The following is a 14,800-nucleotide window of genomic DNA, read 5'->3' on the forward strand; positions in this document are numbered from 1 at the left end:
GAGCCCTGGAAAAAAATCAATAAACATTTATTTGATACAGTCATTTTTAATACATACAGTGGATGGCCGGCCCCTGCGCCTCTCAGGCCAGGGAGCAGGATGGGGACAAGGATGGGCATAGATGGTCACAACGTGGGCAGCGCCCAAGCTCACCTCAAAACATCTTGCAAATAAACACTTTGTAGATAGAATATATATGTGTATATAGATATGGTTACATGTGATAGCTCGAACCTGTCTCTCGAAATGCACTTGTGTACTGAGAACTGCAGTTTAGAAAACAAAAACAAACAAAAACAACCGAAAATCAAGGAACCCAAAGTTTAGGACGCATGGCCACTAGGCAGAGGGAATGACCCCTGGCCCTTCTGAACCAAGCTCCCACCTAGTGGAGGTGCAGTAACAACCCTCCCTTTCTACGGCCTCCATTCAGAACCACCAGAGAGACACGTACTCATCCGCCTGTGCAGGAACATAAAGTGCATCCTAGCTTGTGAAGTGTCAGCCCCGTGGGTACTTTCCTGTTCTCAGGGTAGGGTGTGTGCTAAGCCAGAGGTAGATCTGCAGAGAGACCCCCTACTGTGGCATGTTGCTATGGGTCTAGGGCTTGGACCCTGGACCCATGCTCACCACACCCTGGGAGCTACCACACTGGTCCCTCTCAGTACCAGTGAGGGTGCCTGTAGATGCCAATGGGGCCAGAGTTGGGAGGTAGGCATGCTGAGCCCTGCTCAGGGTCCTACCCCCTTGAGGACTCTGCAGACCAGCTTGCCACTGCCCCTTGCCAGCCAGTATGGAAGGGAGGGGTTGAACCCAACAGCCATTTCTGACAGCAGCCCCCATCCATGCTTACCTCAAAGACAAAGAAGGAAGTTAAAGTGCTAAACATCAAGTCACCCAGGATCTCCACTTTCCACACCGGAGATTTCCTGCAGGCGTCAAGGACTGTCCTAAAAACTTATCTCCAAGTGCCAAGCACCTGACAGGCTGGGATGGGCAGCCATGTTACACAGAAGTGTTGGGGTACAACTTTCTCTGCCATAATAAGGGCAAAGTACACCTGCCTGGTCCTCCCTTCCCCGACCTATCTGCACATCACTGCTCAAAAACTTCAGCTTACCCTTTGACACTAGGTCATAACCACTATTTTTTTTTTTTCTTTTTCTGATCTTGGGGCTTGAACTCTGGGCTTGAGTGCCATCTCAGGTTTTTTTTTTTGTTTTTGTTTTTTGTTTTTTTTGCTCAAGGCTAGTATTCTATCACTTCAAGCCACAGCACTACCAGTTTTCTGGTAGTTCACTGGAGACAGAATCTCATGGACTTTCACGCCCAGGTTGGCTTTGAACCGTGATCCTCGGATCTCAGCCTCCTGAGTAGCTGAGATTGCAGGCGTGAGCACTGGTGCCCAGCAATCATACCCATGTCTACCAATGCAGCCATCTTCTGATCAGGTCAAGGAGTCTGGGAATAGGGAGCCAGCTCTATCCCTTCTTCAGCACATCAGGCCAGGGCTATCTAGAGTCAGATCCCTTCCAGACAGTAAGAGGAGAGCAGCCTCACTCCCAAGTCTCCTGGAGGCAAAAGGGGTGCTGGGGTCAATACTGCCCCCTGGGCAGCAGAGGGGCCTTGGCTAGAGCCACAGCCCAGCCCCATTTCTGGCACCAGGAAACCCTTAGCACCAAAATGTCAAATTGTTGTATTTTTTTGTATAAAAAACAGAATTTTAAAAAAGGTTGTTACTTGTCACAGCAACAAGACTGGCATCCACAACACCCAAGAGACACGCACACAGGCAAATATCAAAATTCACATCATCTAGGATCAGAGCCTGATCCCTCGGCCCACCCCCACACTGGAAAACACCTCACCCAGCCCTCTCCCAGCCTCCTCCTGGCAAATAGAGTAGAACGTGAGGCCAAGAAGGAGGCCACCAGATGAGACTGCATGCAGGACGACCACTCCCAGGAAGCCAGACACCATGCCTGGCTCTGCTTATCAGGCAGACTTGGCCATCCTCAGAACCCCAAAGGGGTTTAGTCCAGCCTTGGGGCCACCACTTTGGCTGAGGCTTCACTATCACTGGCCAGAAGACATAAGCTGATAAGAGGGGGGAGGGCTTTCACCAAGCTAAGCCCCTGGGTCAGCCTGGCATGGTGAACCCAGCCCTTTCCCCACCCTTTGACTCTAGAGAGGTCTCCTCAGGCTGCCAATCTCAGGTTTACAACTTTAGGAGCAGAAGGCTAGAGGCAGACAACACCAGCCTCTTGGGTGCAGACTGGCAGCTGGGTACCTAGGCCTCTCTGTAGGCAGAACCACCATGATCACATAGGCCAGTAGGATGTGGCTTGAAGTACAGTAGGGATGACAGAGAAGGGGGCAGGCCCAGAGAGGTAGAAAACAAAAAGGAAAGGGACAGAGATGGGTGGATGGGGGAAGACAGGTGGCTGTCAGGTCAGCATGGCAGTGGTTGGACGGGGTCTGTCCTGGGAGGTAGCTGGGGATACCAGAGTTCCAGTGTTGGGTGAAGGTGAGGCCCAGATGTGACAGCCAGGCTGCTCAGGGGCCCTCATCAGCCTGGAACCATGAGGTCAGGCTCCTACCTGAGCCTTGTGGGAGCCAGAGTGGGAACCCTCACTGGGCCCAAGGGGGCAGAGACAGGGACCGAGGACCTTCTGAATTCTCTGACTATAGCACTGAGGGTGCCAAGGCCCTAGACCCCGCCGGGACCATACACAGCCTGTAGGAAGAGCTGGTCCCCCAGACTATTGCACTTCAGCTGCTGCCCCTGGCATCCTGGAGCTCCTAGTCCAGATGTGCCAAGGCAGCCTGAACAGGGCTACTTTCTGGAGGGGAGAGAAGCTCGCCACTCCCACTGAACAGATGGGTGAGGGGTAAGGGAGTGGAGAACAGGAGGTCAAAGCTGGTCCCCTACTCTGAACAGAGTGGGGCTTGAAGGGGCTCACTTTTCCGGTGCCTTTCCAGCTCCAGCTCCAACCTTCCGCCCAGCACAGCCCCGGGCACCCTTGTCTCTGGCTCCTGGAGGCCAGTCATCCTGATGGAGAGGCAGCTTGGACTCACATTCCTCTGCGGACAACTCCTTGGGCTTGCGGCCCCGCTTCTTCCCACCTGCTAGACTTTTTTTTTTCTCTCTCCTAGGCATCAAGGAGTCCTGGCCCCTTTGTCTGGCAGGTGGGTCAGCTGAGGTCCGGAACCAGTTCTAGGGGAGAGAAAAGCAGTAGTAAAGGCCAGGGATCTGCCCCAAAGCTAGACGTAGCCACCTTTAGGCCAGGCAGGCAACTCCAAGGAACTGGGGGCAGGGCTTCCATCCAAAGAGGCTCCTGTCCAAGGTGCCAGCTCAGGACAACTCAGCCTTGTGGCTCTTTCCGGGAAGCTGGACACTGCTTTGAGAAGAAACCACACCCACACCATCTGAGATCCCACTCTCTACCGCATAACCCGCAAACAGTACAGGCACTGTTTTCACACCTCTGCGTGGGTCTTGAGGATGTGGTACTTGACACCACTCTCAGAGCTGAACTCTTTGGGGCAGAGCAAGCAGCGGTATTTCCCCACCAGGTGGTCTCCCTGCAACACAAAGCAATATAGTCCTCAGCCCTAGAAGGACCAAAGCACCAGATCTAGCCCAGTCCTGATCCAGTTGCTAACAGATTAGGGGCAGAGGCAGCCAGGGAAGCCACCACACTGTCTCTGGGCCAAGATGGGTATCCAATGGGTAGGCTTCAAGGACCCATAAGACCACCCTTCAGCAGGGTTACTGAGCCATCTTTGCTACAGGGGAGGCAAGAGGCCAAGGTGAAGGCATGGGAAGAGGCAGGGACCCTAGGACAGGACTTCATCTCAGGTCAGAGTGACCACGCATATCCACACAGGTAAGGAGCACCAGTCCAAGACTTAGAACTGAGAGACTCATGGCCAAGATAGGATTTCCTAGTAATATGCTGCTAAGTAGCCCACCCCACTCTGAGAAGGTCCTAGCACTGACCTTGCTGCAGCTGGCAAGATGGGCCTTGAGTCCAGACACACTGGAGTAGATGGCTTCACAGCACTGCAGGTAGGAGAAAGCTATGAGATGGCCCTGCCAGGGCATCCCGCACCTCAGCCCCAGGGAGTTCCAGGACCTCACTGAGACTGGTATAGGGGTACAACCCTGGGCATCTTGGGATGTGGATAGGCTGGATGTGGGGTTCAAGGTTGAGGCCCCTTCTGTCAGTGGGGTCACCACGTAAGGACACTGTGGGAGACCAGGGTCACGAGGAGGATGTCACTTTGAGGGTGGCCACCTCCTGACAGGCCTGTCTTAGCCTCTGCTGCTCGCTAAATGGCCCTCTGTTCTGAAGCCCAGCTCCCACACCTTCCATCAACCCCAGCTCACATCATTGGGACAATTCACGTGGCCCTTCTCCTTGACTTCATTCTTCCATGCCTCCAGCAGCTGGGGATTGAGTGTGGGGAGGCCTGGCCGAGTGTAGTTGAGCTGCAAAGCCAGGCACAGCATCAGTTCAGCCCCAGGCTGCAGTGCCCATTGTTCTACCATGCATTTCTGTAGCAGACTTAAGGCCCCTCTATAACCCGACAGGCGGATGGTCAAGGTCCTGTGGGCATGGCCGTCACGGGGACCTCCGCAAGGAGGCATGTCCTGACCAGAGATCAGGAGGGACCATCAGGGGTGACCATGGCTCAGAGTCCTGCCCGTCACTTGGGAGGGCTGCTTACCCGCGCAGTCTCAGGCACAAGGTCATCCTTCATGCGCCTCTTGGTCCAGTCATGAGCCAATTCATCCTCTGCAATCTCCTGCAAGTGGAACACGGCAACCTGCGCCGATGTGCGGCGAATACGGCCACTTGGGGTCCGTTCCACACCCAGGTCTTCAGCCTCAGAGGTCTTATCTGTGGGCTCCTCAGCGGGCTGGAGAGGAGAGACACAGGAAGACCAGAGTGAAACCCAGGCTAGCTAGAGAAAGTGGGTCAAGGCTAGCACGAGGTGCAGGCCACGTGTGGCCACTGCAGGCCCTGGGTTCCGGGTGCATACAAGTATGAGAAGGGTGTGGGCCATATAAGTAGTTCCAGGGAAGATGGAGCCACAGGCTCCCATCCTCCCTCTTACCAGAACACAAGACCTGGTGTAACGTTTTGTAGCTGTTTGTGGGGCTTGAACTACAAGCCTAGGCTCTGTCCCTGAGCTTTTGTGCTCAAGGCTAGTGCTCTACCACTTGAGCCATAGCTCTGCTTCCAGTTTTCTGGTGGTTATCTGGAGATAAGAAATCTCATGGACTTTCTTGTCCAGGTTGGCTCTGAACCATGCCCCTCACATCTCAGCCTCCTGATCAGCTAGAATTACAGGTATGACCCACCAGTGCCTGGCTGCTAGGACAACTTTTACAGGAAGGGATCTCACTTATCAGGCCATACATGGACATGTGAACAGATGCATGGCATCCAGGAAAGCCCACACAAGAGCCACAAAGACACGGGGTCCATGGCCACTCACCGGGGCTGCGTGTTCTGAGCGCACGTGATAGTCGTGGCCAGCCTTGGAGCGGTATGTCTTGCTGCAGTGGGCGCAGGGGAAGGAGGGGCTGTCTATCTCGCAGGGTGGCTTACCGCAACGCCGCTGGTGGTACTGATAGCCCATGAGGCTGGAGAAGGCGGCCCCGCAACCCTGAAGGTCCAAGTCAGAAGTAGAATAAGTGACCCGCAAGGCACCCAAGCCTGTGTTCTACATCAGCACCCTGGCACAGGGCCCTCCACCGACCTCTTGGGGGCAGCGCAGCCGCCCCATCTGCTTCAGCACCTTCCGCAGCCGGTCTCGTTCTTCTTGTTCCCCACCCTCAGAGGCCTCAGCATCAGTGGTCTGGGGAACAGAGGGAAGCTCACAGCTGACTCCAGCCCAAGGGTTCGGGCCTTTCTGGCCCAGGGACTGGCGCAGGGAGACGCAAGAGAGTGGGGTGAGAGGTAGGTAGTCAGGCCTGGGGCAGGAAGCATACCTTGGCACTGTGCTCTGCCATGGTGTGATAGTTGAGGCCGGCCTTGGACTTGAACTGTTTCCGGCAGTGTTGGCACTTGAGTGCCTCCTGAAGCTACAGACAGCCCAGCCATGAGCAGCTCAGCTTGAGAAGCCCAGGCCCTCCACTGAGGGCTACTCCTGGGGCAGTCTTACCTTCTGACACACTTCCATATGCTTCTTGAGTCCCACAAGGGTCTTCCGGGTGACCACGTTGCAGGTGGGGCATACAGCCTCCCCCCGTTCGTGGATGGCTCGCTGCCACTGCTCCTCAGGGCCACCTGTGAGGCAGGGCCAGGCCACAGGGGCTTGTGGGGGCTCCTGGATGCTCTGGACACCAGGTACAGCACCCAGGCAGCACAGTTAGCCCCCATGCCTGTGCTATGGGATCCAGCCCACCAGGGAGACTTGCCCTGGGCCCCTCCAGGTAGCCCCCACCTGGGGCTGGGTGGGCCACAGGAGCTGCTGCCTCCTTGCAGACAGTGATGGGAGTAGCCGGCACCTTCTTCCGCACATCATCAGGCCCTGGCCCTTCCTGCTTCCTGGAGCGATGAACTCGGGCCTTGTCTTCGGCTTTGGCCAGGCCTGTGCACACACGTAGGATGGGAAGTAAGGTAAGGTCTAAGTGCTGGCACATATGTGGATATACCCAAGCTTGAAATAGCTAGCTAACTGGAGTCTCACCTTTGAGCCCAAATGTTCCTGAGATGGATGGCTGCTCCCCTGTGAATTTTTTGGGTGTTTTCTGTTTCCTTCCTGACTCGAGAGAGAGAAAATGAGGACCGAGATTCTGGTCAAATAACCATTAGAAGGTCAGAGCCCATACTACCGCTGCCCATAGTACTTTCATCTTACTGTGCTTCATGCGCTCCGGGTCCTCTTCAGGAGAGGTCAAAGGGCCTGAGGACCGAAGTATCTCTTTTCCAGCTGAGGACCTGCTCCCTGGCAGCAGGGAGCTGTTACTGGAGCCTGCACTCAGCTGGAAAGTTGGGCTCTGGCCCATGGTGGATGGGCCATACTCCCCATTCTCTGACCTTGCCTGCTTGGGCAGGATGGGGCAGGTGTCCAGGCTATCTGCAGCCCTGCAGGGAATGGGCAAGATGAGGGCTGGGCAGGCCTGGTTTGCCCATTCACCTCAGGCCCAGCCCAAGACTTCCCACTTGGGAGGGAGTTCTTATACCTCTTCTTACTGCTGTTCTTCCCGGTGGCACGAGGTACTTTGTTTTCAGACTTGGTCAGAAGTAACATTTTGCAGGGTGGTGTATGTCTGCTGACGGCAATGGGCCTGCTGACCGGCACTGGCTTGCTGACCACAATGGGCCTGCTGACCGGCACTGGCTTGGTGACTGGCACAGGTTTTGTAACTGTCACAAGCTTGGTGACTGGCACAGGTCTGGTGACTGGGATGGGCTTGGTGACTGGCACGGGTCTAGTGACTGGCATTGCCTTGGTGACTGGCACAGGCTTAGTGACCGGCACAGTCTTGGTGACTGGCACGGGCTTAGTGACCGGCACAGGTTTGGTGACTGGCACAGGCCTGCTGACTGTGACCGGCTTGCTGATACCAATGGGCTTGCTGACTCCCACTGGCTTGCCAATAGTGACGGGTTTGCTCACTCCGATGGGCTTGCTGACCCCGACAGGCCGGCTGATGGTGACCGGCCTGTTGACTGGGCCAGGCTTGGGGGCAGGCAAGGAATGGTCCATGTGATTCCAAATCCGGTGCTTCTCCAGCTGGGTCTTGGAGGTGAATGCGGCCTCGCAGAAGGGGCAAGGAAAGGCCAGCCTATCTGAGATGGCACCCTGGGCAGGGAGGGCAGGTGTGGGACGGGGCCCCGGGGACCTCTGCCCAGATGCACCCCCAGGCCTCCTCTTTCCCAACCCATAGCCCCTTACCCCTTGGCACCGCTGGTAATGGTACTTGAGCCCATAGATGCTGGGAAACTCCAGCCAGCATCCTGAGTTTGGACACTTCACCCTTGAATGTGCCTTGAATTCATCTTTCCACTGGTTCATCAAGGAGAGCTGGGCATAGGGAAAGACATAGCAACTAACCCTCAGGCTCTGTTAACCTGAGTGCCAGACTTGGAGCCCTCCCCAGGTCTGCAGGGCACAGAGGTCCTGTGAATCCCTCAATCTCAGGACCACAGGGAGAACTTCAGTCCTACCCCAGAACTGTGCTGGGGTCCACTGGGGCCTCACTGCGGGTTGTATACAAGGACCCCAGGACGCATGCTGAAACTCAGAGATGACACAAGAGAGCAGAAGGCAGGTTAAAGCAGAGCAGTGGCCTCCACAAGCTGACCCAGCATAAGTCCTACCCCAGCCCTCAGGAGGCTCACAGGGATGTCTCGGAGGGCCTGGTTCTCAGCTTTCGGCCGCCCCTTTTTCTTTCCTTCTGTCCTGTCACTGGTTGGACTTCCTGGGTCAAAGCAGAGTGGGGCCTGGCCAGGCACTGTCTGTCCACTGTGGGCCACCGGCATCCCTATGACATAGGATGCATCAACGCTCAGGGGCAGCACAGCATCACCAGCCACCAAGGGGCAGTAGGCTTAGGGGAGCCAAGACACTGGTATGCACATCCCACTCAGGGTAAAAGCCCAGGCATCAGGCTCTATCCAAGCCAGTCTCCACCCCAAGAAGGCCATGAGGGTACCCAAGATACTTTACCACTGCCTACATGACTCCCTGGAATTGACTCTAGCTTAACTTCTCACCCAGCTTCAGGGGGTCTTGCAGCATGGGAAGTCGGACCTCCTTCCGGCTGCTACCCTTCCCGGATCCACTCTTGCCAGACCCCTGGAGCCGACGGCCTCCTCCAGCACAGAAGGGGTCAGTCATCTCTGCAGAGCAAATGCACAGATCTGTAAGCCTGACAGGCCCACCTCAGGACTTTCATGGGGACGCTCTAGGGCCTGCCTCTGACAAGACCTCCGGCTAGAAGGAGGCCTGGATTCCTGTGTCCATCACATCAAAGAGATTTCAAAGCAAGGTCTTTTCAGATAACCCTAAAAGTACAACCAAGGAGCTCGTATTTGTAATCCTACCCTGGAGGCTGAGATCTGAGGATGATAGTTTGAAGCCAGCCCGGATAGAAAAGTCTCCATGAAACTCTCATCTCCAATTAACCACTCAAAAACTAGAAGGGGAGCTGTGGCTCAAAGTGATACAACACTAGCTTTGAGTCAAAGAGCTCAGGAACAGTGCACAGGTCTTGAGTTCAAGCTGCAGGACTAGCACACACACACACACACACACACACACACACACATGCACACATGCGTGTTGACACAGCACATACACATGCACACGTGTGCGCGCACACGCGCACATGTGCACACACACACATAGGGCACAAAGCAGTGGAGAGGGACCTGAGACTTTTCAGTAGCTGTGCTATCCCCTAGGCAACAGAGGATTGGGCAAGGGACGGTCCTCAGGAGGGGTGACCTGTGGGGCAGGAGGCTGACAACATCCCTCCTGGGAGCCAATTATGGCACTAGTGATCAGGCTGCCAGGCCTTGGCCCTTCAGGGACCTTTCCCTTGGGTATTTGCTCTTGCTCACTCAGGCCCCATGCACGGTCAACCTACCCAGGTCGACACTATTGGACCCTTTTCTACAGCACAGAAGACAGCTACTGTGGGTGCTAAGACACTCACCCCGACCCCCACTTTCCAATCAGAAAACCACTTTGAGGACCAGCATCCCATTCTGGTCTTTGCCTGCTGAACCACTCTTCCCGGCTACCTTCTTAGACTTTGTGCATAGCCAGAGCCTCTCTGCCCGGATGGAGGTGTCCCGCTTAGCCCCTGATCTCCCACAGACTGGAAAGCCTCCCTCCCCACTACTCTCAACAGCTGCTAGGATTTTTTTTCTGTCTATGAGCCCACTTTAACTAAGCGCAGTTACCACCAACACTGGCAACAGCGGCTCACGCTCGCTCCAGAGCCTGCCCGAGTATTGACCAGGGCATAGGTGGTCCCCCGAGGCTGACCCTCCAAAGGAACTTTTCTGCCGAGGACAACCTCTGCGCCCAGTGAGCCCTGTGAGGTGCTCCCGCAGAGACATTCAGAGCCACAAAGGGGCTGGGAGGGCTGCTGAGTCCAGGGGGCTGGGGACTGGGCCGCCAGAGGTGGCACTGACTACGTCGGCGTTAGGAGGAGGTCCCGGGGGGCCGAAGTTCTCCTTCGGTCCTTTCGAAAAGGAGAGGGAGAGGGGAGGCGGGAGGGGGGAGAGGGCGCTGCGGCACCGCTCCTCGCGGCCCTGGGAGACCCCGGGGCCGGCCCGCCCGTCTGCCGGGGCCGGGCGGGGCAGGGCGGCCGGAGGCCCGGCGCACCTGAGGCAGGTCGCCACCCACCTGTCACCGGCGGCCCGCCCGGCCCGGAAGGGCCGACCGCGGGGGGGCACCGGCGGTGAACCAAAATGGCGACTTTTTTTCTGTCGGAGGCGGCAGGAAGACGGCGCCGGCGCGGGGCGCGGCGCGGGTGCGGGCGCGCGGGGCGGGGGGCGGCGGCCGGGCCCCGAGCCCCGCGCGGGGCGGACGCCGGGCGGGGGCGGGCTCGGGCCCGCGGCCGGCGCTTACCTGCGGCGCCCAGCGGGGTGCGGCCGGGCCGGGCCGGGCCTGGGCCTGGGCCGGGCGCGGGGCGCGGGGTCCGGGCGGCGTCGGCTGCGCGCCGCGCTGCGCACATGCGCGCTCCCGCCCCTCCCACCTTTGACAGTTTTACTGCGGGGGGGCGGGGGGGGGGGACGAACTCTCGCGGTATTCCTGCCGCCGCCGCCGCCGCCGCCGCCGCCGCCGTGCGCCGGGGAGGGGGCGCCGGGGAGGGGGCGCCGGGGAGGGGGCGCCGGGGAGGGGGCGCCGGGGAGGGGGCGGCGCGGCCTCCGTCTAGACCCCGGGACCCCGGGCCCCCGGGACGGACGGACGGACGGGGCCGGCCCGAGGGAGGCCTTCTGTGGAGAGGAGTCCGTCGAGCACCCGGTCCGCTCCGCATCTTGACTGGGATCACTGAAGACCACCCGGCTTCTCCCAGCGGGCCCGGCTCTGAGCCCAGAGCCGGGGGGTGGGGTGGACTCGGGCCGGGCACTGTCCCAGGACACTTTCTCTGTGCCTGTGGCACCCGGGAATTGAACTGGGCTTCGTGCATGCTGGGCCTGGGCGCGGCCACTAGGCCAGGCTCCCAGCGCCAGCCCAGGCTCTGCTGGTGTCGGGTGAGGTGTTAATGAGACAGGGGGTGTTCCAGCCCTCCTTCCAAGGCACCCCTTCTTCCTGCCCAGAGCGCCTCAGAAATCCGCATTTCCATTGGATGCCCACAAAACCGTTGAAATATTGTGTCACCATGTGTATTTGCTTTTATTATTAGAACTGATTTTATTTTATTTTTCTGACCTCATTCTTTTGTTGGTCGTGGGGCTTGAATGCAGGGCCTGGGTGCTGAGCTGTTTTGCTCAAGGCTAGCTAGCACCCTACAACTTAGAGCCACAGCTCCACTTCCAGTTTCTGGCTTTTGGGTGGTTATTTGGCTTTCAGGTGTTCATTTGTAGATAAGAGTCTCAAGCCGGGCCTGGCAGTTTACACCTGTAATCCTAGCTACTCAGGAGGCTGAGATCTGAGGATCAAGGTTCAAAGCCAGCCCAGGCACAAAAGAACAGGAGACTCTTATCTCCAATTAACCTCTAGAAAATGGGAAGTGGGACTTGGCCTCTAGAGGGTAGGGCAGTAGCCTTGAGCTGAAGAGCTCAGGGACAGTGCCCAGGCCAAGTTCAAGCCCCATGACCCACCAGAAGAAGAAGAAGGAGGAGACAGAGAAGGAAAAGAAGAAGATAGAAGAAGAAGAAGAGGAGGAGGAGGCAGAGCAGGAGCAGGAGGAGGAGAAGGAGGAGGGAGTCTCTTGTACTTTCCTGCCTGGGCTGGCTTTGAATCACAATTCTATATATCAGCCTCCAGAGTAGCAAGGATTATAGGTGTGAGCTATCAGTGCCTGGTCTAGAACTGACATTAAAGGTATTTTGTTGCTGTTGTTGCATTCCACAAAGATTTTTGGACTCAAAAGTGGTATGCATGGGCCGGGAGTTTGGTCTAGTGGTTAAAGTGCTTGCCTAGCATGCATGAAGACCCGGGTTCAATTCCTCAGTACCACATATATAGAAAAAAGCTGGAAGTGGTGCTGAGGCTCAAGTGGTAGAGCTCTAGCCTTGAGAAAACCCAAGGACAGTGCTCAGGCCCTGAGGTCAAGCCCAGGACTGGCAAAAAAAAAAGTGGTATGCATGTGTGTTTGTGGGGGGGCGGGGGGGGGAATTTGGCTTAGTGGTAGAATGCTTGCTTAGCATGCACAAAGACCTGGGTTTGATTCCTCTATGCCACATACATTAAAAAAAAAAAAAAATGAGCTAGAAGTGGTGCTGTGGCTTGGGCTTGAAAAGCCCAGACAGTGTTCATGCCCTGAGTTCAAGCCCCAGGATTGGTAAAAAAAAAAAAAAAAAAAAAAAGGAGGTGGGCTGAAAATGGCTAGTGAGGAAATAAAATTTCCAAGTGGAGCTCTTTCTCTGGAGTGCCTCCTGTCCAGACACTTCCTGGATCATCCTTTAAGTGCACTGCTTGGGAGCAAGGGAGAAATGACATCCGAGGATATGGCATCTGGCTTTTCTCAAAGGGACCTTTATTTATTTTCGTAAATCATGAGCCTTGAACTCAGGGCCTGGGTGTTGTCCCTGAGCTCTTTTGCTCAAGGATAGTGCTCTACCACTTGAACTCAGAGCCTGGACACTGTCATTGGGTTTTTCTCAATGTTAATGTCCTACCATTTGAGCCACAGGACCACTTCTGGCGTTTTTTCTGCGTATGTGGTACTGAGGAATCGAACCTGGAGCTTCATACTTGCTAGGTAAGTACTCTACCACCAGGCCACACTCCTGGCCCCAGTGCTCTACCACTTTAAGCCACTGCTCCACTGAACGGTTTCTGGTGTTTATTAGAGTCTCATGGGCTTCCTGCCTAGGCTCACTTTGAACTTTATGATCCTCAGATCTCAGCTTCCTGAGAACCTGGGATTATAGGTATGAGCCACTGGTGCCTGGCTTCAACAGGACCTTTCGGAATCTATTTTGGACGAGGCCTACACAGAGTACTCTACACAGAGGCAAGGATTGGGCCCTGTGTAGAAGAGTTAATCAATTGGTCCGTTCCTGGACCTCAAAAGGAAGAGAGTTGCTCTCATAATAAATATTCTTACCCTTCTGTCTTCCCCACCATGGAGATGGACTAGTAGGATATTGGGAGGTGTCAGTGTGTCACCTGAGGTACACTAAGGTTATTAGCTTTCCCTGTGTAAATCTGGATCTTTACAAATAGGTATGTGTCTAAGTGGCCCTATGTGTCAGGTGGCATTCATGTTTGGAGATCACAGTATCATGGCATAGCTGCATATCTTGTACTATGTAAGATTGCTGCTTACCTGTATGTTGATATCCAGGTTATTAGACCTTAGAGTACATGTCTCTATCCTAGCATAAGTGTATCTAGAATATGATACCTCATGTAAATATCTATTTTGCCAGGTGAAGCACCAATTGCTTTCTGTGTATATCTAGATGTCAGGGTATTGTGCAATACAGCAGATTTGTGCATGTCATAAATGTGTTGTGTACTGTGTTGTACAGTACTATTTGTGTGTAATTACATCTTTGTATGTGAGGTTGTTATTATATATCTGTGGGAATCTTTGTGATTGTGTTTCTGGCCAAACGTACAGGTGTTTATCTTTGTTGAGGCATATTGTATGTCTGAATATTATACCATTATGTTTCTGTGTACATGTGTTATACCTCTGTGCTCCTATTTATATGTCTGTTTGCTGTGTGTATGTGTGTCAGATGGGTGCTCTGATCTGTGTACTCCATATGTCAGAGCACAGCTCTATGTGAGACTGAATAGTGGGTTCTAAGAGATGACTGTATCAACTTTCTGAACCTGTGGTTAGGTTTGATTGGGAAAAGAGTCTTTGCAGATTTGATTGAATGATAGGTCAACCTGGATTACTCAAGTAGGCCCTAACTCTAATTTCCCTATAGGACATACAGAGAGATTTGAGGGCAGAGGGCAGAAGAATGATGAGACCAGAGAGATACAATGTTGCATCCCTGAGCAGGAATCCCAATCACCCTTACCAGTAACTGGAAAAAGCAAGGAAGAATTCCTCCTTTGTATCCTGAGGGAGTATAGCCTTGCTGATTTCTATCTCTCTCTCTCTTTCTTTTTTTTTTTGTGTGTCATGGGGCTTGAACTCTGGGCCTGGGCACTGTCCTTGAGCTCTTCAGCTCAAGGCTACTGCCCTACCCTGGGCCTCAGTGTTGTCCCTGAACTCTTCAGGCTACGACCTACCCCTGGAGCCACAACCCTACCTCCCATTTTCTAGTGATTAATTGGAGATAAGAGTCTCACAGACTTTAGTGCCTGGTTGATATTTGAACTGTGATACTCAGATCTCAGCCTACGAGTAGCTAGGATTACAGGTGTGAGCCACCATGCCTGGCCTTGCTGATTTCTTATCTACAGAGCCATATATATATATATATATTTTTTTTTTCTTTTTCTCCCTCCCTCTTTTTTGGTATTGGAGATCAAACCTTGATCACAGATCAGAGTCTGTGCATGCTTTACCAGCGAGTTACACTATCAGCTTCTGTTGTTGGAAGCTACTGTTCACAGTCCTTTATTACAGCAGCCCAGGAACATGTTTCTGGGTTTTCTGTGGCTTCTAGTGTGGGGAGCATTGTGTGCA

General features: G+C 54.7%; 1 protein-coding gene across 4 annotated transcripts; it reads right to left on the minus strand.

The window, feature by feature from the left end:
- Positions 1 to 6: 6 nt before the first annotated feature.
- Znf512b (zinc finger protein 512B) lies at positions 7 to 10,711 on the minus strand. Of its 4 annotated transcripts, none has more exons than XM_090352663.1 (18): positions 10,606 to 10,711; positions 8,739 to 8,864; positions 8,364 to 8,506; positions 7,918 to 8,046; positions 7,202 to 7,824; positions 6,877 to 7,103; positions 6,706 to 6,777; positions 6,460 to 6,606; positions 6,178 to 6,302; positions 6,005 to 6,097; positions 5,773 to 5,871; positions 5,509 to 5,679; positions 4,735 to 4,926; positions 4,394 to 4,495; positions 4,004 to 4,066; positions 3,487 to 3,585; positions 2,964 to 3,217; positions 7 to 1,571 (listed from the first exon to the last, which is right to left on the minus strand). In XM_090352663.1, exons 1-18 carry the CDS (start codon positions 10,709 to 10,711, stop codon positions 1,493 to 1,495), a joined length of 2,850 nt encoding a protein of 949 aa, XP_090208789.1. In that variant the 3' UTR covers positions 7 to 1,492. The 4 variants fall into 4 exon arrangements, with proteins under 4 accessions (XP_090208789.1, XP_090208790.1, XP_090208788.1 ...); XM_090352665.1 differs by having other exon boundaries at positions 1,484 to 1,571; positions 3,079 to 3,217; positions 8,343 to 8,506; XM_090352664.1 differs by having other exon boundaries at positions 7 to 3,217.
- Positions 10,712 to 14,800: the final 4,089 nt, after the last annotated feature.

Source organism: Megascapheus bottae, chromosome 18 (assembly GCF_031878675.1).
Source record: "Megascapheus bottae isolate mThoBot1 chromosome 18, mThoBot2.hap1, whole genome shotgun sequence".
Lineage (NCBI taxonomy): Eukaryota > Metazoa > Chordata > Mammalia > Rodentia > Geomyidae > Megascapheus > Megascapheus bottae.